Here is a 20,602-nt window from a genome sequence, read left to right as displayed (position 1 = left end):
ATAGCTTTCCATGAGTGATGATTTTGCTATGACTCATGCCAGCTGGAATCTTGGAAAGAGACAGCATAAAGAAATGCAATCTCAGACTGGAACTACACATCTGGATTTGAAAAAGCAGTTGAATTGCTATTGCGCCCTCGCTGAAATCAAATGCCTAGCCCTCGAGGCTGATGACTTGTCCAGTCTGATGTACTTTCCTTTGAATTTGTCCACTTGGAAAGACTACAAGACGAAAAGAAGACCTTGTCACTGCAGCTGGAAGCAGGGCTCTCTGGCACTGTGCCATGCCTGGTGACTTGTCGGAACCCCAGATTCACTGATCCTAATTGCCTGGGACTGGCTCTGAGCTGAAACCCAACACTGGCTACCATGCGCCGTCCCAGTCTCACCAGATACCTTGCTGAACCGAAGGCAGGCAGGCTGCATGAACAGCACTCTGACCCTGGGAACACTGGAGGGGCACCCCCTCCGGGGAGCTCTAAGCCGTGACTACATACATGGTGTGTGCTGGCTAAGCCAGCCCGTCCCTTGCAAATGCCCCAGGAGACGGCTTGTTCTCTGACAGGAACTTCAGAAACCTCTCCAGTCTGGAGGCTGTGTGCATCCTCCCTGGAGGTCCCTGCCCAAGCTGCATCAGACTGACCCCTCCACCTGCTTCTCACAGATCACACTCGAGGGCTGTCTCACTGTGGCTGACTCATCCTTGACTTGGAGGGTTCGTGGCAGCTTGCCACTTGGGCGGAGCACCTCCCTCAATTCCTCTGTGTATACACTATGCAAAGAGGGTGATTATTCAAGTGTAGCTGTCTCCAGAAATGGGTTGATCTTCTCTAGGCTGCTCTCTGAATAAAAAGGGCAGGTTATGTCAACTCATTTTGAAGTTCTTGAAAATTCTAGATTTTATCCTTCATTTGTTTGCTACGACAACATAACAAAAAAATACCTTAGATTGGAAGTGGGGGCAGAGTGTTAAACAACTAATTTTTCTTCCAGAGTGCAGCAGTCCAAGATCAAGGTGTCAGCGCCTTGTTTGGTTTCTCCCGAGGCTGCTCTCCTTGGCTGGCGGGTGCTCACCTCTGAATGTCCTCACGGTCACTCCTCTATGTGGTCTGGGTCCTCATCGCGTGTGAGTGCGCAGTCACATGGAATTCGGGTCCACCCTAAGGACCTCATTTCACCTTAATTACTGCTTTAAAGGCTCTGTCTCCATCGACTGTCGCATTCAGAGGTTTGGAGGTAAAGGCTTCAGTAGATGAATTTGGGGGCACTACCGTTCAGCCCATAACAGTTCCTAAATACATCTTTTGGGGCAAGTTGTATAACACTGCGTTTCTACAAAAATGCTTTTGTGCCCTTGGCATACAACCCTTCCAGATGAAAAGGCTGGATGGCAGCAAGAGTTGATTGAAGAACTGTGAAGTTTGGATGGCAGAGGGATGCTGATTGTGTACTAGGGAAAAGCAACACCTTGGCACGTGCAGCTCTGCCTGTGCTGCCAGGCTTTGAGTTGGCCTGTTGAGCCTGCAGTCCACTGGCAGCCCTGACATGCGACAGCAGGGGCCTGGCTCCTGCACTTTCTGCAAGCAACACCTAGTGTCATCCACACTCATGAACAAGCAAAACGGGTCAGAACTGACTGTCTTCAGACAGGCCCTTGAAAACAAGCACAGGCTGGGTTTCCCCTCTGGGCCAGAGGCCCCCAGGGCTCTGACATCCACTACTGCAGACTGATGTATCCTGCTTGGGTGCCCTGATACTGGCAACTTGTCAAGGGGAGGAGGTGTGTCTTCTGGTATTGTACTTCTGTTACCCATCACCACACTGCCGTAGCCTTGGAAGGCTTCTGTTCAACGTGAACTTGCCAGAGCTTGCTCTCTGAACTACTGCCTTGGGTCAAGTACAAACCAGTCACACCAAAGCTTAAGGAGGAAGCCTCCTGATAGAAGTCTGTGGATAATGAGATTTATTTTCACTGCTAATCCAGGACCCCTGCCAGGTATTGCTGAGACCAGCACTGCAGACTGGTCTCCTTTTGTGTGGGTTCCTACTGTATAGGGGGTATACAGTTTGGGGGGTGAATTGTGCAGAAAAGAATAAATAAAACAGGCCTGTTTGCAAGGCTGGTGTTTGGCTGGTGTCTGGGCACCTGGCTGTGGGGAGTATTCTCACCATTCCCTAGTTGAGGAGAATCGCTCACTGTGCCTAAGCTGTGCAAACCATAGTCTCTGCAGATACCTGCTTTCCTTCTGGGAACTGCAATTTTGGTGTGTGCTAGGCAGAACATGCCTGTTTGACCAAATCTTGGACACCGAGTCTCTAATGAGCTTCTGTGTAGGTTATACTTCATTTGTGTTGTCCTAACTCATCATTGGAAGGATTAAGTGTGGCTGCACTGGGAGTGGAGTCAGGGAGGCTTGTGCCTGGTTGGGTCTGGACTTTGTCTCAGGTGCCCTAATAGCCTTTTGCTGTCATAAATGATAGTTGCCAGTAAGTAAGTAGTTGTGCAGATATGCAATCAGTGTATGCTGAATCATATGAGTCTTCTAGCGAGCCATCCAGCTTGGAGGTGTGGTCTTGGGGACCCCCAACACTAGGTGGACATAGGAGCGTGGGTAGTGTTTTCTTAGCCTGGATGCTGCTAACATGGGGTACGTTCAGTTTGTAAAATTTCATCGAGCTATACAATCATGACATACTTTTTCTATACATAGATTCACCTTCAAGAAAAAAGATTATACCCAATGGGCATAGTAAATAGTAACTTACTTAAACAAGACCTCCTTTCATCCAGCAGACATGTTAGCTGGGCCTTGCACCAGGAGACTGGGACATGGGTAGGAAGGTGACATCCTTACTTCAGTTTGCTGGGAAGCAGGGAAGGAGATGTTGACCACACGGCTGATCATTGCTGGGCTCTGTTGAAGACAGGGAGCGATGATGCAGAAAGGGTATTCTAACTGGGGTATTTTGCCATTCAGGGATTACCACTCAAGTACATAGAAGTGAGACAAGCAAATAAGCAGAGGGCTAGCTGGGAACTGTGGCGAACTGGGGAGTATGTAGGCATAGAGCTGCCGGCTGATGATTGATTGTTCTTTTTTCCCCCAGCAAAAGTCACACATGAGCTTGCTTGATTTTTAAGTGTCATAAATCCAAATTTTAAAAAGTAGGAGACCAAACAGAACCCTCCTGCAGGCCAAATTTGGCAGTGACCTACCGGTTTGCCAAGCATTCTGCCAAGAGCCAGCCCTCCCTCCCCTGGCTGGATGAAAAGAGGTTGTTTAAGTAAGTTACTATTTACTATGCCCATCGGGTGTAATCTTTCTTCCTGAAGTTGAATCTATGTACAGAGAAAAGGGGCCCATTATTTTAGGCGCTGGGAGGTAACAGCCAGGAGCCAGCGAGACAGCTTTCTTGCACATGAGGGGGCAACTTCAGATCCTCGGTTTCTGTCTGCCGTATGTGTAGAATTCAGCTGGACAGTCGTGTTGACAGGCAGGTTCTGACTCTGGAGGTCTGCTGTAGGACCCAATATCTTGCCTTTCTAACGAGCCCCCAGGTGATGGTGATACTGGTGGCCTACTTTGAGTAGCATTGCTCTGTGACTCAGAGGGGCTGAGGATTATTTGAAGGAAGGGGGTTGGGGCTTCACCACGCAGGTGCATTTGCTTAGCAAGTCTCCTGTGCATGCTTAGATTCCAGTTTATTGCGGCCACTTGAAAGAGAACTAGTGACTTGGAAGGCGGGTGCTACAGTTCTTCCCCACTACGGCTCCCGCGGCCAGAAGTCGTTCCCGAAGTTTATATTCTACAGGGTGGTGGCTGGGGGTAGGAGGGGCGGGAGGCGTTTAGGAAAAGCTCCCCGGAGTCGGTGCAAGTGACGAGCGGGAGCTTCCCCAGCCGCCGAGAAGGGGACCAACCCTGAGCTCCCCCTCCGCTCGGGCGGGTCTCGGCCTCCCCTCGCCGGGGTTGCCTCCCCAGGCTCCCACGTGTCGGCGGCCGGCCCGGCGCTGTCAATCACGCCGCCGGCTTCCGCGGCGGAGTGCGGGTTTAAAGGCGGCCGCGGCGGGGCGCTCCCATGGTGCCGCGCGGCGGGCGGGTTTGGATTTTAAATCCCCGCGGCCAATCAGCGGCGCGCAGGCCTCTGTAACGTTCCCGGCGCCGCGTTTGAATTCGGGGAGGAGCGGAGCGGTGCCAATCTGCGCAGACCCTGCTCGGTGGGCTCAGCGACTCGGGCGACATGAGTGCGGCCGCGACTGCAGGAAAGCTGGCGCGGGCCCCGGCCGACCCCGGCAAAGCCGGGGGCCCCGGCATGGCGGCGCCCGGGGCCCCGGCGGCCGCTGCGCCGGCGAAGGAGATCCCGGAGGTCCTGGTGGACCCGCGCAGCCGGCGGCGCTACCTGCGGGGCCGCTTTCTGGGCAAGGGCGGCTTCGCCAAGTGCTTCGAGATCTCGGACGCCGACACCAGGGAGGTGTTCGCGGGCAAGATCGTGCCCAAGTCGCTGCTGCTCAAGCCGCACCAGAAGGAGAAGATGTCCATGGAGATATCCATTCACCGCAGCCTCGCCCACCAGCACGTCGTGGGCTTCCACGGCTTCTTCGAGGACAGCGACTTCGTGTTCGTGGTGTTGGAGCTCTGCCGCCGGCGAGTGAGTGTCGCGGCCGGGCGGGAGCCGCGCGGGGGCCGGGGCGGCGACTGCGGACCCGGCGCTGCTGCCAAGAGCGCCCAGGCCGCGGAGCTGCTCGGCAGCGGGGCGAGAAATGGAAGCTGTCCCGGGTGGAGGTTGCTTGGCACTCGGGGCCGCTGGCAGCGGGGTCCGGCGTCGTGGACCCGGCGTCTTGCTGCGCAGGAAGGCGCTGCCTGGACGCCAGGTGTGGGGTGGAAGGAGGGTGCGGAGACGCGGGCCTGGAGAGCCCTGGTAATGGACGCTGCCGGGGCTTCCGGAGTTGCCAGGAAGGAGCCCCAGGCTAGGGGGGACCCTGGATCCGGAGCTTCCGGAGTCCGGAAGGCGGGGTGCGGGCGAATTTATGAGCTTCTGCGGAAGAGGCATCTGGAAGGAATCTGCTGCTGCTAAGAGACCCTAACAGGGGATAAAGGCAACTCTGAACTTCCAGAGCGGGTCTGAAACAGGGTTCCAGGTAAACGGCTGGGAGGGGGCCTAGGAGGAGAGGTGGTGCTCTGAAGGGCAGTGGCCAGGCTTCCCGGGGAGACCAGACCCGGTCCTGCACAAGGAACGGGAGGGAGGGCCGCGTTACCCAAAGATACCCTTCCCCCACCTTGGACCTCAGAACCCATACCTCATGCCTCCTGTTCGTCCCCTCCCAGTCCCTGCTGGAGCTGCACAAGCGCAGGAAAGCCCTGACGGAGCCCGAGGCCCGCTACTACCTGCGCCAGATCGTCCTTGGCTGCCAGTACCTGCATGGAAACAGGGTGATTCACCGAGACCTCAAGCTGGGTAACCTCTTCCTGAATGAGGACCTGGAGGTGAAAATCGGTGAGGTGCTGGGCCTGCAGGGGTGCTTGGCACACTGAAGGAAGGGGGAGTGAGAAGACGGGGAGTGGGCAGGAGATGAGGGAGGAAGAGATGGTAGCAATTCTGGGCTGTTGTCTCTGGAATCCTTTAGTACAGACATTTAAAACAAAGAGCCACAGCTGGTATCTGTCTGCAGCTGCATTGGAGGGGAGTGGGGATAGGGTAGACTACACAGGATTAAAAAAAAAAGAATTTTAATTAGTTTGCATTGTGTAAATTGGGATATTTGATGTGAAATTTTGGATTTGAAACTCCTTTTGAACAATTAAACTCTCCAGCAGTACAGCAAGGACAGTATTCCCCAGGGCATCTCTTTGTTAAACTGTAAAACAGCTTTTGCTTAGATTCTCTCTGGCTTGCTGGTCCTCGCTCCCCCCATTATCCTCAGTATTTTGCCCAGTAACCGTTTTACTTGGTTTCTGAAGAAGTTTGAGTTTTCCTAACCCCATTCATCTCTTTCTGAAAACATTGCATTTCGTATAAGGGGAGAAGGTCACAGGGAGGCACCTGCCAGGGCCAGCGTGGTGGGGGGATTCCTGGGCCACCTTGCCTCATGCAAAGACCAGATTTCCGACCTCAAATGCCCTTGGTTCTTGCTGGTTAGACACTGACAGCTGTCTGCACTGACAGATGACAAAGGCTAGCATCTGAGTACCCCCTCTTCCTCCCTCTGTCCCAGGGGATTTTGGACTGGCAACCAAAGTCGAATATGATGGGGAACGGAAGAAGACCCTGTGCGGGACTCCTAATTACATAGCTCCCGAGGTGCTGAGCAAGAAAGGGCACAGTTTCGAGGTGGATGTTTGGTCCATTGGGTGCATCATGTAAGTCGGGAGTTGTCTCAGGACCCACCTGACCCCAAGGGTCCCTTTGGGACATCTTCCCTGGCTGACCTTATCATCCGTGGACCTTTCTGCTGGTGGGAAGGCCACTCCAGAGGACAGATGGTCTAAATACAAAGCCTGAATTCCATCTCTCTCCGATCACTGATATATGGTTTAGGATTTCCACAGCCTAGATGGTAGATTCTAGGAAGCAGGGTGGAAGGTCTCTACACACCCACTCTATCCTCTTGCTATCAAAGTGTGGCCACAGACTGGCAGCATTATCTGGGAACTTGTGAGAAATGCAGAATCTTTGGACCTAGGCTGTTGGGTCAGAATCTGGATTTTCATAAGAAACCCGGGATTCATGTCCACACCGATCCAGAAAGCGGCACCCAGTGGGAGTCACTGGCTGGGCCTTGTAGCTGGCCGCGTCTGGTCTGTCCGGATTGGGGCCGTCAGAGAGGACTTGGTGGTGGGCGGGGGCTTGGGCCTTTGCATGCTTCCTCTTTTTGTATTGTATTAACTTGTTTTACGTTGTTGCCTGGGTATTGATGAGTTAGGAGCAGGTTGTAGCAATGGTTCTCACACTCCTCTGCAGTGGAGCTTTTACAAGTGAAAACTTGCAGCTGCCTCTGGGAGTGGGTAGCTACCCCTTAGGCCCCTTTTTATATTGGCTGGCACCTCTGGGGTCCTAGATAACCACACACAATAGTCGAAAGACCACTGGCCATCAAAATCCTGGTCTCATCGCTGATATTCTGCTGCAGGCTCAGCATCACCTGTGTCTGGCTGGTAGCGCTGCTCCCTGGACTGGGGGACGGTCCTCGGGGAGCGTCCTCTGGAGTGAGTGGCCAGAGGATGCCCTCCTTCCCTCTGGCCCTGAGCTGAATCCCACCTTGTACTTACAGGTATACCTTGTTAGTGGGCAAACCTCCTTTTGAGACCTCGTGCCTAAAAGAAACCTACCTCCGGATCAAGAAGAATGAATACAGCATTCCCAAGGTGAAGAAACATACTTTTCAGTTTAAATTGACTTATTCTTCCCTAAGAGCTTTTTACTGAGCCCAGTTATACCCTGGCAACAAGATGTGTCAGCCCCCACCCTTTGGGTAGCCACAGAGGGTCTGTACCTGAAATTGCCTACAGAGCTTGACTTTTGTGTCCCGAAGTATTTTTTCCCTGGGGACAAATGTTGAGTAGTCGATCCAAAAGGCATGTTAAAAAGCCGAGGAAAAGGGCTGGGGGCGGGTAGGAGGCAGAAGTAGAAGTGCTGCTTAGACTTGGAACAGGGACTGCCTTGATTCCAGCGGGCTCTGCCACATCCCCGGGCAGACGGCCTGAGTCTGCTCAGCTGTGGTTCTCGTCTGCACGACGGAGCCACCGCCTCGCGAGCACCTCGCGGCACACCTTGTGCACAGTGGACGCTCGCACAGCTGGACCGCTGTGTCCACACCCGGCAGCAGCACTGCGCAGAGAGGGCAGCCCTGCCGTGGGGCTCAGCTCGCAACATGTGCCGCTTTCCAGCGGGCGTTTGTCTCGTGCTCGGTTACAGCCACTGGGTCACCTCACTGGAAGCTTGGGGTTGGGGCTCTGTCCCCTTTGCACAGATGAAGATACAAAGGGTTTAGAAAGTCAGGCTACCTGTCACTGTTGCAAAGGAAAGAACGGGGTTGAAACCCTCATTTATGGCTTGAAGCCTGTGTTCCCAGTGGCGAGTAACTTAGCTAGGTAAGAGCAGATTCAAGTGACCTCAGACTGCACTCTGAGAAGGAAGGAGAAATGAGAGTCTCACAAGTGAGACTGACGCTGGTTGACCCCGTAAAGCTGACAGCGGGCAATGTGGCAGTTTTATAGCCACCAAAGGTGGCTAAGGCCAGGCGCTGCATGCCAGCTGGAGGCCTGTAGTTCCCTCCTGCGCCCTGGGCCTGGCCTGGCATGCTATGCTAATGCCTTCCCTTCTCTGCTGCAGCACATCAATCCTGTGGCCGCCTCCCTCATCCAAAAGATGCTGCAGACAGACCCCACTGCCCGCCCAACCATTCACGAGCTGCTCAACGACGAGTTCTTTACTTCCGGCTACATCCCTGCCCGTCTCCCCATCACCTGCCTCACCATTCCACCCAGGTTTTCCATCACACCCAGCACTCTGGACCCCAGCAACCGGAAGCCTCTCACAGTCCTCAATAAAGGTAACAGGAGGGTCTGGGTAGACGGCAGGCCTCGACACGTGCTGGAGGGGTGTGGAGCCGCCAGGCCCTGCTCCCTGAGCAGGTTCCCGTCCTCCCACAGCCAGGTGCCCTTTCCCCTCTGCCTGGCTCGGAGAGACACTGGAGCAGACCATTGGCAAAATGAAACCTTGAAATCTGCATTCAGAGCATAATGCATTCATTGATCCCCCACATTCCACCAGCTTCCTCCGTTACCAATGTTTTGTCATGTGTGTTTCATCTCTCCTCAGTTCTTTCACGTATTTCTGTCTACCCCAGCACCTTGCCGTCCCGCCCCTACACTTCAGCCTGCATCTCCAGGCGGACGTGTCACACCAAGCCACATGCCACTTTGAACCATTTGAGCTTGTCTACATTTTCTGGCACTTACTTCCTAAAAACAACTGTTCTTTCACAGAACCATAGAGCTTGACAGTGGTTATCAAGTTCAGGATACTTAGCATTGATACAGTGTTGTCTTAGAACAGTTCTTCACTGTGGAGTGTTTTTTTCTCTTGGTAATTTAAGTGCCTCTTTCAAACATAATATTGCAGTGTTTTTATTGTTTTTACTTGTTTGTATTGTATTTTTCTCTTAAACAGAAAATCTTATTTCCTTACACTGATACACATAAATTTTTCTGCCTATATAAATTCGTTCCTGTTATTTTCTCCTATTTGTATTTGTCCTTAAGATATATTTCACTAAGGATATGGTTCAAACAAAAGTTAGTTGAAATGCTTTCTTTAGTATTGCTACAGCACCAATTTAATACATAGGTTCATTTATTCCAGTTGCAGTCCTTTTTCTCTTGGGTTTTAATTTTTGACATTTCTTTTGATTGGTGATAATCTGGGTCACTCGCTGAAGGTGGGATCTGCTGCATTTCTCTGCTGCAGGGTCATCCTCCCCAGTGTATTGCTAATTCATAACCGTGCCAGGAGCCACTTGGAGGATCCCGTTGCTCCTCAAACTTTGCCCACGAGTCAAGCATCCATGGCTGGTCTTGCCCATAGAGGTTGCTATTGCTGTGTTCTCAAGGGCCTCTTCCCGCCTCCCTCCTGCATGTCTTCAGCTGAATTCTGTACAGAGCAGCTCTTGTTTCCCCTTCATGTGTTTATTTGGTTTTTGATGTCAGTATGGACTCGCAGATTTATTATTTGAGTTATAATTAACACTGTTTTTTTGATTTTCATTTTGGAACATACTTTAAAAAAAAAAAAAGCTTACCCCAAAGTAAGGAGGACTATATGGTGACTCAAGTGTTTGTGACCCATTACTGATCATTAGTATTTGCCACACTTGTTTTTATCAATTCCGCTGCCCGCCTTCAATTGCTAGTCTTCCAGGCAAATCCTAAATGTCTGGTTTCACCCTTGAATCCTTATCATAGCATAGATTTGTTTTTTTTTTTTTAATTGAAAACTGAAGTATTTTAAGAAAAATTTTATTACACAAGAAGGATTAGTACATGTTGGTGGGGAAAGAATTAAACCTTTAAGCATAAAGGCTAGTAAGAAACAACCATATTTTACCACCAGATGCAGCCAGTGTTAATATTTCGGTGTGTATCTTCTCAGACTCTCTGGAGTTCTATTTGTGTGTGTGTCTGCACACCGTTTTAGGTTGGAAAATTACGTTAGGTGTGCATTAAATGCCTCCTTTATCCATCTTGTCCAAATGCTGTAACTTAGTAGATATGGAAGATGCTTTTAATTCTTTGCTTGAAGTTGGGCAGCTCCCGCCGTTGCCTTCAGGCTTCTGAGTGGGCAGTGGTGCTCCTCACAGCCCAGTGTTGGGTCAGAAGCCCGAGAATCGATGCTCTGCTGTGAGGCCATGAGGCTTTCCTCCGGGGCATGGCCGGGCCTGGGGCTACCTGTGATGACCCGGCTCCTGGTACAGCAGTGTGGCAGCTGTTGCTCTCATAACCAGGCACTGACTCAGTTTACCCAAAGCAGTGGCAGCTGGGAGTTTTTCACTGGAGAGAAGAGCAGCTAAGGGAAGATAGTCCTCGACCTCCTTTTGTGCCCAGCTAATGACAGTCTCACCTTCTCCCTAGGCACAGAGAACCCTGTGCCCGACCGTCCTCGGGAGAAAGAGGAGCCCGTGCTCCGGGAGAACAATGAGGCAGCCGACTGCCACCTGGGCGACATGCTGCAGCAGCTGCACAGTGTCAACGCCTCTAAGCCCTCAGAGCGGGGGATGGTGAGACAAGGTGGGTGCTGCGGGCCTAGGGTGTGGGCGGCTGGGCATCTGGTCAAGGAGATACCAGCAGGGCGCTGGTAGTTTGTCCAGCCCCTGAGTCTGTGGTATTCTTAGTCCCCCGTTTCCTGTAAGATTAAGTTCAAATGAGCCTGCCACACAAGGGCCCTCCATGGTCTGGCCCCCGCCTTGTTTTTCTGGTTCTGTCTCACCTCTGCCCCATCTTCCAGTCCCTCTGTGCTACATTGTATGTTGCACGCTAACAGACCCAGCTTGGGGGGGTCTTGCTTGAACTGTTCCCCCTACAAAGCACTTCCACCAGGTAGCTGCATGGCTGCCTCCCCTCCACATGTGTGCCCGCTGTCACCTCCATGAGCCTTTCCCTGCCCACCCACTCCTAGCACGTCTCAGCCCCTCCTCACCTGCTTTCTTTCTCCGTAACACCATCTCTGACACATTCCCCAGTTTCAACTAGTAAGGGATTTTGGTGTATTTGAAATGTCTCCTCACAAGGTCTGATCACTCAAAACTGGAAAACTAGACAGTCTCTGACTCATCAGGCTAGAAGTACCTTAGCTATTTGGTCCACACTTATTTTGATTAGTCTCTTCCTGTAACTGGAATACAAGCTCCTGGGAAGGCTGGGTTTTGGTCCTTGCTCGCCGGACTATGACGGTGCCTCACACACAGTAGGCCGTGATAAATGGTTTAACTGAGTGAGTGAATGAACAGGGGACTTGGTGCTGTGCTCTAACTTTCTGCTTAAATGTCCTGCTTGTCTGCTCTGCCTTCTGTGGCCTCAGTTCTCTTGACTCAGCCTCTCTGAACCAGCAGAGAAGAGGCAGGTCCTAACTACCCTTCTGTTTCTGCCCCAGAGGAGGCTGAGGATCCCGCCTGCATCCCCATCTTCTGGGTCAGCAAGTGGGTGGACTACTCAGACAAGTACGGCCTCGGTAGGTTTCTTCCGCGGTGGCGGGTGGCTCCGGCCCAGCCTAGTGTTGTGCAGGCGCCTCGCTCCTGGCTCCCAGAACCTCGCCCCTTGCCATTCTCCCATCTCCACCCCGGGCCTCCGGTTGCAGCTCCCAGTGCGCTTCCCCCTTTTTCTGAGCACTCCCTCCCCTGCCACTAGGTTATCAGCTGTGTGACAACAGCGTGGGGGTTCTCTTCAATGACTCCACTCGCCTCATCCTCTACAACGACGGGGACAGCCTGCAGTACATAGAGCGTGACGGCACTGAGTCCTACCTCTCGGTCAGTGCCCACCCCAACTCCTTGATAAAGAAGGTGAGTGCTGGCTGCCCGGGGCTTGGGTGGCTGGGTGCGGGCCGAGCTGGGGGTGCGGGGCAGGCCCAGACTCAAACCCGGCCCCTGCTTTCCAACCAGATCACCCTGCTTAAGTATTTCCGCAACTACATGAGCGAACACTTGCTGAAGGCAGGTGCCAACATCACGCCCCGGGAAGGCGACGAGCTGGCCCGCCTGCCCTACCTGCGGACCTGGTTCCGCACCCGCAGTGCCATCATCCTGCACCTCAGTAATGGCTGTGTGCAGATCAACTTCTTCCAGGTGAGCCCCCTTGCACGCGGTGTCCGGTCAGAAGGCCCCAGGCTGGGCTGGGTTGGTAGGTGTGGGCCCTGGCAGCAGGAAGGATGAAATGGAGGGGACCCCCGACCCCCATCAGCCGGGATCTTTGAGCCACTGGTCAGCCTCTGCCTGCCCGCCCTCACCGCCTTCCTTCATAGGACCACACCAAACTCATCCTGTGCCCGCTGATGGCGGCCGTGACCTACATCGATGAGAAGCGGGACTTCCGCACGTACCGCCTGAGCCTCCTGGAGCAGTTTGGCTGCTGCAAGGAGCTGGCCGGCCGGCTCCGCTACGCCCGCACCATGGTGGACAAGCTGCTGAGCTCGCGCTCGGCCAACAACCGCCTCAAGGCCTCCGCGTAGCCCTGCCTGCCCTGGACTGCAGCCCCTCCCCGTCCCCACAGCGCTTGGCCCATCTGGTTAATGCCAAGGAGCTGCTTTTTGTCGTGGCCCCCAGCTCCAGGTGCCGGGTGGGGGTCGCGCTGTAAATTATTGTTGTACATGTTTGGTGCAGGTTCTCTGGCCCTCCCAGCCCTGCCATATGAATTGTACAGAATGTTGTTGTTGAATCCGGGACTGTCCTTTCTTGCTTTTGCACACATTAAACACGTGAACCTAATCTTTCCTGGTACGTCCTGCGGGGTGCGTCTTGGCTCCAGGTGGCCTGGTTCGCCAGCCTCTGCCAGTCTTCTGAGGCCGAGGCCAGCCTCAGTCGCAGGCCCAGCTCCTTTTCTGGCCGGCAGCCCCAGCAGCCTCTGGACGTGGCTCCCTGGCTCCCGGGGCCGGTGGGTAGTATGGCAGGAAGAGGCTCTCGGAGGCGCAGCTCCTCATGGCCTGGTGTGTGTGGAGGAGCAGCCGCGGGAAGCGGTTTGTGAAGTACTGGACGAAGCTGTCGGGGATGTGGCCGAGGGCCTGCTGAACCTCAGCCGGGAGCTCCCTGTAGTGGTGCTTCTGGAGGGTTAGAGCAGAGTCCTCAGCTGGGGTTGGCCCCGTGAGATCAGCCCCCCAAGCCCTGGCGCATACCTTGTTCCTCATGGCACGAAGCAGGTCTCGCACTGACGTCCCCTTGTACGACCGGAACCTTCTCAGATCTGCACAGGGACATCGGTGGCCAAGCTGTTCCCACTGAGCTGCCTTCTGCCCCCAGCCCCCCCCAAGCCCGGCCCTACCTGTCTGCAGCGGCACCGAGATGTGATTGTGCCAGTTGCACCGGACCACGGCAGCGCCCCCAGCCTCCAGTGCCCTCACCAGGGGCCCCTGCTCAGACTCCTTCTCCAGCCAGTCGCTGACATCCTGGGGGCCCCACACAGCTCCTGAGACTCAGGACCGCCCTGTGGCCACAAGGCCAGATGCGCCCTCGGGCTTGGGGTGTGGCTGCTTGGTCTAGGACAAGGTTGCTGCTGTGCCTGTGGGTGCCGCTTCTCTGCTGGGCCCCCACTGTTGCGGCCTGGGACGCAGCTGCTGTCCCTATTTTGCAGGCTAGCTCAAGACTCGAAGTCCTGTGCTCAAGGTCACACAGCAGAATGGACTGTCGCAGGGGCAACATCAATGACAGACTGACAGGAACGGGGTGTGTGCCCCCCCACCCCATGGGCCAGCCGAGGCAGAAAGTGGGTAAAGAGTGGGCTGGAGTGCCCAGGTCTGGGCTCCACTCAGCGTTAGAGAAGGAGCTGGGCCGCCTTGAGCAGCAGCTAAGTCCTTTGCACGGATAACTTGGCTTCGCCTTGATGCTCAGAACCCAGACTTTGGACTTGGTGGGGTCAATCCCAACATTTTCCCCCTGACCTGGAAGAACTGGAGTTGCTTGGCTCTGCTCCAGAAGAAGGGGTGGGCCAGCACCTGGCGCGCAGAGGGCCGGGCCTGCGGCTGCGGGCTCAACATGGCCTCCACCAGGCTCCTGGCGACCACCTGGTCTGCAGGGGGAAGGCAGGCATGGCGGCGCGCCCACCCAGCCTCATGCTCCGCGCACCCTTCTCCACCCAGCCCAGTCCCCCTCACCGTGGGCCTCTTCCTCCAGGTGAGCCAGACAGGGAGCCCCTGTGAGGATGTTTGCCTGGCGATAGAGACTCTCTCCAAAGGGGTGGCCGCCACGGGAAAGCACGTAGTAGAACACGCAGCCCGCAGAGAAGACGTCCACCGCGCTGGTCTGGGGGCCGGAGAGCGGTGAGGTGGAAGCCTGCTCCCCGAAAGTCTGCCGGGTTAGTGCCGCCTGGGGCTGCGGCCTGCAGGAGGACGCCCCCCGCACGGCTGAGAGCCGTGGCTTTCTTCCAGGACCTCTGGCCCAACTAGTAGAGCTTCCAGTCCTGGTAGCGGCCGTGGCTTTCATTTCTCTAGAGCCCAGCAGGTACGGAGAGGGCTGGCCCCAGTGAGGACGAGGTGAGGACGAGGGTCCTTGCGGCTGGGGCTGGGACTTATCTGGCTGCCTCCAGGGAGTGCCCCAGAGCTTTCTTTGCCCAAAAGAATACAGACATCCAGGTATGTATGTACAATTTCCCCATAGGTAATCCATTGGTCGCCAATTAAAAAGTAAAACTTACACAGGCTGGTAACATCAGTGTGCTTGGTCCTTGGGCGTCCAAGTTACCACCTTTTTTGGCGGGGTGGGGGCTTTGCCTAGTGACTGTGCCCACAACTAACTTCCCCCACCCACAGCCTCAATCTGCAGTACGGGGGTCCCAAGTTCAGATATCTCTGGGGTCAGATGCAGCTCTGTGTCCCAGAGTATCAGCTCCCTCAGCCCCTCGGCCACAGTGGCCTGCACCCTGACTGCCCACTGTTATCCCCAGGAGCCCCTGCAGGCCAGCAGGTCAGGTCCACTGGGGTAGCACGTGGGCATCTGGCCCCAAGTTCTGCAGGATTCTATAGCACAGCTTTGCTGAGGTTGAAACGTATTTTCAAGCTCAGGGTTTCTCACTGCAGCACCATTGCCCTCGGGGGCAGACAATTCAGTGCAGCCACCCTCTGTGCCTTGGCACTCAGCAGCGCTCCAGGCCTCTCCCACCAGAGGCCAGCAGCAAGCCCCCTTCCCGCTAATGTGACAACAAGTCTCCAGGTGCTGCCCACTGTTGCCTCGGCAGCAGCAACAACGCAGCCCCTGGTTAAGAGTCATTGCTCCGGGTCGGGGAGGGGCCAACCCCCTTCCAGGTAAGGACAAAGGCTTGGGAGGGTGACTCGGGGCTGGGCAGCGGGGTACTCACTGGGCTGCCGGGGTGCAGGAGCTGTAGGAGCTCGGGTGCCATCCAGCCTTCTGTGCCAGGGATGCCCGAGTGGAGACTGAAGCTGCAGCGGCCAGCGGGCAGCTTCTTGCAGAGGCCGAAGTCTGAGAGGACCACCCTGCCCTGGCCCTGGCCATCGGGACCGGCGATGAGGACGTTGCCTGGCTTCAGGTCACGGTGCACTGTGAGGGTGGAGCGGAGCAGGGTGAGAGCCGGGGTGTCGCCCACAGGGTGGCTAAAGGGTAGGGCGGGGCGGTACCTATGTGGAGGGAGTGCAGGTGGGCCAGGCCCGACATCAGCTGCTGCAGCACCATCTCTGGCTCCAGGCCCCAGCGGGCCTGCTCTGGGCTTGCCACGTACTGGGAAAGCAAGGGACAGTGGCGGGCGCTGCAGCCTGGACCTTCCCTGCTCCCGCCCCACCTCCCTGAGCACTGGCCTCACCTCCTGCAATGTGGCCTGGCAGAGCTCCAGGGCAATGTAGTGGAACTGGGGTCCCCGCTCAGTACAGAAGTAGCGGAGCACATTGGGGTGCCTGTCAGACTCCTGCAGCAACTGGACCTCCCGCTGGACCAGGTCGAAGCATTCCCGGAGGAGCCGCTTGACGGCCACTGCCCGCCCCTCAAACTGTCCCCTGGGAGGCGGGCAGGCCGGATTCAGGGGAGAAAAGTCAAGCACTGGTGAGTCAGGCACCAGGTGGTACCCACCTGGAGGATTCTTAGAGGTGACTGCAGGATTCTTAGAGGTGACTGCAGGGGACTGTGGAAAGGCCTGTGAATGCCACCTCTCCTGGGGTCCAGGCTGGCACTCACCGGAAGACAAAGGTCCCGCCTGCCCCTCGGCCCAGCACATCCTTGGGGTCAAAGGAAATCTTCCCCACCACGGTGAGCTGCACATCTAGGGGAGAGCACGGCCGGGTCTCAGGAGCCTCACTTGCCACCCTCGGCCACCGCCCTGCCACAGCTGCTTCCACACACCCCATGTCATGCTCAACCCCTGGCCTGCCCAGGTCGATGGCAGGACTGGACTACCGACGACCATTTGGACCAATGACTTAAGCACTGTGCCCCCGGTTTTCTCATTTCAAAGCAGGGCTGGTGAGGCCGGCCCCCTTTGCAGATGGGGAATGCGTGGAAGAAGGGCCACGTGAGGTTTGCTGTGCTGACGCTGTTCTCGCTCTTTGCGCGTTTTCTGCCCAGGCTTCTTTCCTGCCTCTGCCATGCTCCCTCCACTCCCACTGACCTCACTGTGTTTATCACCACTCCGCCTGTCCTCTCTGGGCTGTGCCTACAGCTCATGAAAATGCCAAAGTATAAATGCATTTATACTTTGTTCATAAGTGACAGAAATAGAATGGTTTTCTTAAAAGATCAAGGAAATCCAGAATCGCCACAGACAGGCCCTGCTCCATCTGGCTGTTCTGTTTTCTTGGATTCTTCTCCCAAAGTATGGGTATCACTTTAGTTTCTTATAGTGCCCATAGATGTTAGGTATTTTATATAAGTCCTGGCTGGACCAGGGCTGGGGTTCACTGGCCCTTTTGTCCTCACTCATATTATTGCTAAAATCTGCTGACAGAGGCAAATTGCCTGGAGAGGAAGCCAGCACCAGAAGGACCATGGAGGGATGCAGGGTCCTCAATGAGAACCCTCTGGGGAAAGATGGAGTCAGGGTTGTCTGGGGAAAGACAGCCCCTGTTGGGAGATGCAGATTTCAGACTGCACTGGGGAGAAGATTCCTGGGAACCACCCAGAGCCAGTAGAATGACAGACTGCAACGGCCCAGAGCTGAGGTAGCTCTGTGCTGGGCTGGCTGCTGAGGGAGCTGACCTGAGGAGGGGAGCTGCTTTCCTGTGAACAGAGCAAGATGAAGGCCGGGGGAGTGCTGGAGGCAGCCCTGGCCTGGGCAGAGGGCCAGCAGGCAACCTCAGGCACAGCAGGGCTGGGCTGGAGGTGCCGCGGAGTCCATGCCATGGGCTGCAGGCTGAGGCTGGCTCAGAGCTAAAGAAGCAGGAGAGGCGGAGGCCACTGACCTGTAAAGCAGGTGGAGGAACCCTTGGGCCTCCCCCGACACAGGGGACCCTAGAAGGCTTGTTTACAGGATTAAATTGAAAAACAAAGACAGAATATTTTAAAAACAAAAATCCCTAAAGAGGGAAGAAGGTGCCACCTTGTACCTAGGGAATTTACCATTGTTATCGAATACGATGTGATTTTTAACACAAATGTTAATAGCGTCACCTTGGTATGACCTGATGGTGGTGACCGCCCCTAACAAGGTGGTGGACTGAAGTGGGTTACTGTTTACGCTGGAGGAAACAAGCTCAGAGGAATTGAACAACAGGTCAGAGCTAACAGCTAGGGTGTTAAGTCTTTGCCCACTTGAGCTGCATCAAGAGTCCTTGAAAATAACGATAGCAATAACAATGCAGGTTCCTCTAGAGTTCTCAACTACATCGCAGGCACCTCTCAAGACTCATTCACTTGTTTAGCTTCAGCCACCCAACTGTAGCGGCTTCCAGTAGATAGGCTTTGAAATGAAACCTGCCCCTCACGTCTCTCTGTCCCTGACTCTGTCCGCTCCTGTTCACTTAAGCTCACCTTCAGGATCTTCGAGCTGCTGGACTTGCTCTGAGGGGCTTTGAAGCCTCTTCTGGCCCCGCGTGGTGACCTCCGAGGACTGGGATTGAGTGTCCTGTGAGATGTGAGGGGGGCCTGCAGCTTCCACGGGGTCCTGTGGCTGCTTCCCCATCAGCTGGTGCTGCTGCTGCTGCTGAAACACGAGGGCCTCAGAGAGCTCAGCCCTGACTGGGCCAGGAAGGGCCCAGCAGCTGTGCCTGACATCCTGGCGCTGGAGGGGGAACATTCAGAGCATAGCACAGGGGCTCAGGGAAGCTACTGAGGGTATAGCAGGGTGCAGAATCAGAACTGGATGAGGGAGAGAGCTGTTCAGTGATACTGGAGAGGAGGAGCAGAGATCCTGCTAGAAAGACCCTAAGACAAACCTGAGGTTGGGGTGAAGGGCTTACCTGCCTCATTAAGAAGAGAATCCATCCTCCCAAGAGCACAGCAGTGAGGCTAGCTGCCAGCAGATCTTGGAGGCCCAGGTCTGCATACGGGTCTGGGGTTTTCTTTTCAGGATATACCGCGATGTCCTCAGGATCCTCCCGGCTCATACTCAGAAGCTGGGAACAAAGAGGTCTTCACTCTTAGTACCCTGTGCCACTGTGGAATCTTTTAACTTTTTTCAGCACTGAGTACAGGTCTGGGCTCAGATGAGGGATGCTAAGTGCTTGGTGGGATGCATGGTGCTCTCCGTGGTGCTGAAACTTCATGGTGCCCCAGGGGAGTGTGTGAAGCCTGTTGACTCATCCTCAGTGTTTTTCCTAGAAGCCTGATGCTGACCACCCACCTGCCAAGTCTCCTCCCATGCTCTTGGTCCTTCTAATGCTGACCTGCAAGAAATGAGCTGCTGTCCTGGTGTTCTCTGAAGATCTGGTATCATAAGTTCCACTCCCTGGGGTGGGATGGACCCTCAGCATAGTGGTGTGCAGGACTGGAGGTGGCTCATGGTGTCCTAAGCAGCAGAGAAAAGTCAGCAGGCTGAAGATGGCCCTTAGCGTCCAGGCTCAGAAGCGGGCTCACATCTCCAGTTTGACCCAAGGGATCTCACCAATGAGTAGCCACTGGCTAGGGAGAGCCACGCTGCCTGAAGGGTATTTGACAGCCGTGCTAGGCGATCCCTCGCGCTCTCCTGAGACTTGGAGTGTCACCTCATCCGTGGTGGGGCCATCCACATGAGCCAGTGTCAGTCCACGAGGCTGTGGCAGGAGATGGGATGAGCAAAGGGCTTCTTCTCTGCCCACCCCCTCTCACTAGTCCCTCGGAGAACCTTCTCACCGCAAGAGCCACCCCTGTGTGAACCAGTGCTTCAGAAACATAGAAGCCAGCTTCATCCTTCCCCATATACAGCGTCATCCTAGCGGGAGGAGAGGAGAAAGTAGAAAAAGACAAATGATGGTGGCAGCTTTGGTTACTGCTCTACTCACGTCTTGGGCCAGACTTGTTGGCCCATGAGACAGCAGCAAGCAGAGTCTTGGGGGAAGTGCTAGGGAGCTTGTCCTTGTGTTTTCTGGGGCCTTATGAGACGGCCATGTGAGGGCCCCATGCTAGCTTGCTGGCCAGGAGACTTTACTTGACCCCCGCCCCCCACCCTGTAACCCATCCAGTATGAGGCAGGTGAGACCATCCCAGAGCCAGGCTCAGCCAAGCTACCTGCAGACTGCTGCAGATATGTATTCAGACCTTCCAGACCAGACAACTACCCACCAACCCACAGAACCTTAAAAAACAATATTTATTGTCTGGAAGTGCAAGGTTTGGGGGCTTATTTTTTATGCAGCCAAAGCTAACTAATACAAAAGCTATCATCATGATCTGTACATCAGTCTAGCCCAGGCCTCTTTTGATTCTTTTCTGAATCTTAACTCATCACCTCATTCCCTCCCCTTCCTCCTCCTGTGCTCCCAACCGCTGAGAATGACAGCTGCCGTGTACTTCTAGAAACCTAAATGTGAACTGTGACTCCTTGTTCACAATCACCATCTCTATTCACCAATTTCTGCCTTTTCCTCTGAATATATCTTACCTTCCTATTATTTCCACCTCTAGTGTTCTCACCCTACTTCAAAGTGTCTTCACCTTGGCCTGAATGAATGCACCCTTCTATCAGTATGCACTTTCTTCTCTATACCATTCTGTGATAGTCTGCATTGCAGCAAGAGTGAAAACCAAAATGAAAAAAAACAATTCACTTAAAAAGTGAATCTCCAGGCCCTCCCTGGTGGCGCAGCAGGTTAAAGCACTGCACTGGGAAGCTTAAACCACTCCCGCATGAGTTCTATCCCTGCCTGCCCGGGGGGAGATCCACATGGCACGGCAGACCTCTCCTGACCTGCCCGCTGCTCCCCTCAGCAGTGTACTTTGTCAGTTGGCCTGTTCTGCTCCCCTCTCTGTCTCTGGTGAATCCTCTCACCC

General features: G+C 54.7%; 2 protein-coding genes across 2 annotated transcripts in view; one reads left to right on the top strand and one right to left on the bottom strand.

The window, feature by feature from the left end:
* Nucleotides 1-4,127: 4,127 nt before the first annotated feature.
* On the top strand, nt 4,128-12,967 carry PLK1 (polo-like kinase 1). Its single transcript, XM_004691713.2, has 10 exons — nt 4,128-4,647; nt 5,325-5,493; nt 6,212-6,356; nt 7,268-7,361; nt 8,329-8,548; nt 10,626-10,781; nt 11,644-11,721; nt 11,898-12,052; nt 12,152-12,334; nt 12,511-12,967. The coding sequence occupies exons 1-10, from the start codon at nt 4,240-4,242 to the stop codon at nt 12,715-12,717; spliced, it is 1,815 nt and encodes a 604-aa protein (XP_004691770.1). The 5' UTR covers nt 4,128-4,239; the 3' UTR covers nt 12,718-12,967.
* A 95-nt stretch (nt 12,968-13,062) lies between these two features.
* The window catches only part of ERN2 (endoplasmic reticulum to nucleus signaling 2), a 19,406-nt gene continuing 11,866 nt past the window's right edge, over nt 13,063-20,602 (bottom strand). Inside the window, exons 9-22 of the mRNA XM_012731646.1 lie at nt 19,466-19,544; nt 19,239-19,386; nt 19,021-19,142; nt 18,595-18,750; nt 18,167-18,329; nt 16,379-16,463; nt 16,011-16,200; nt 15,829-15,928; nt 15,552-15,751; nt 14,353-14,500; nt 14,140-14,267; nt 13,524-13,647; nt 13,378-13,445; nt 13,063-13,305 (exon numbers count right to left, since the gene is read on the bottom strand). Coding sequence (XP_012587100.1) covers nt 13,063-13,305; nt 13,378-13,445; nt 13,524-13,647; nt 14,140-14,267; nt 14,353-14,500; nt 15,552-15,751; nt 15,829-15,928; nt 16,011-16,200; nt 16,379-16,463; nt 18,167-18,329; nt 18,595-18,750; nt 19,021-19,142; nt 19,239-19,386; nt 19,466-19,544 — 1,954 coding nt within the window. The remainder of the gene's footprint in view (nt 13,306-13,377; nt 13,446-13,523; nt 13,648-14,139; nt 14,268-14,352; nt 14,501-15,551; nt 15,752-15,828; nt 15,929-16,010; nt 16,201-16,378; nt 16,464-18,166; nt 18,330-18,594; nt 18,751-19,020; nt 19,143-19,238; nt 19,387-19,465; nt 19,545-20,602) is intronic.

The sequence above is a fragment of the Condylura cristata genome, unplaced genomic scaffold, assembly GCF_000260355.1.
Source record: "Condylura cristata isolate star-nosed mole 26May11 unplaced genomic scaffold, ConCri1.0 scaffold00032, whole genome shotgun sequence".
NCBI classification, from domain to species: domain Eukaryota; kingdom Metazoa; phylum Chordata; class Mammalia; order Eulipotyphla; family Talpidae; genus Condylura; species Condylura cristata.
This window is presented reverse-complemented; position numbering and strand designations above follow the sequence as displayed.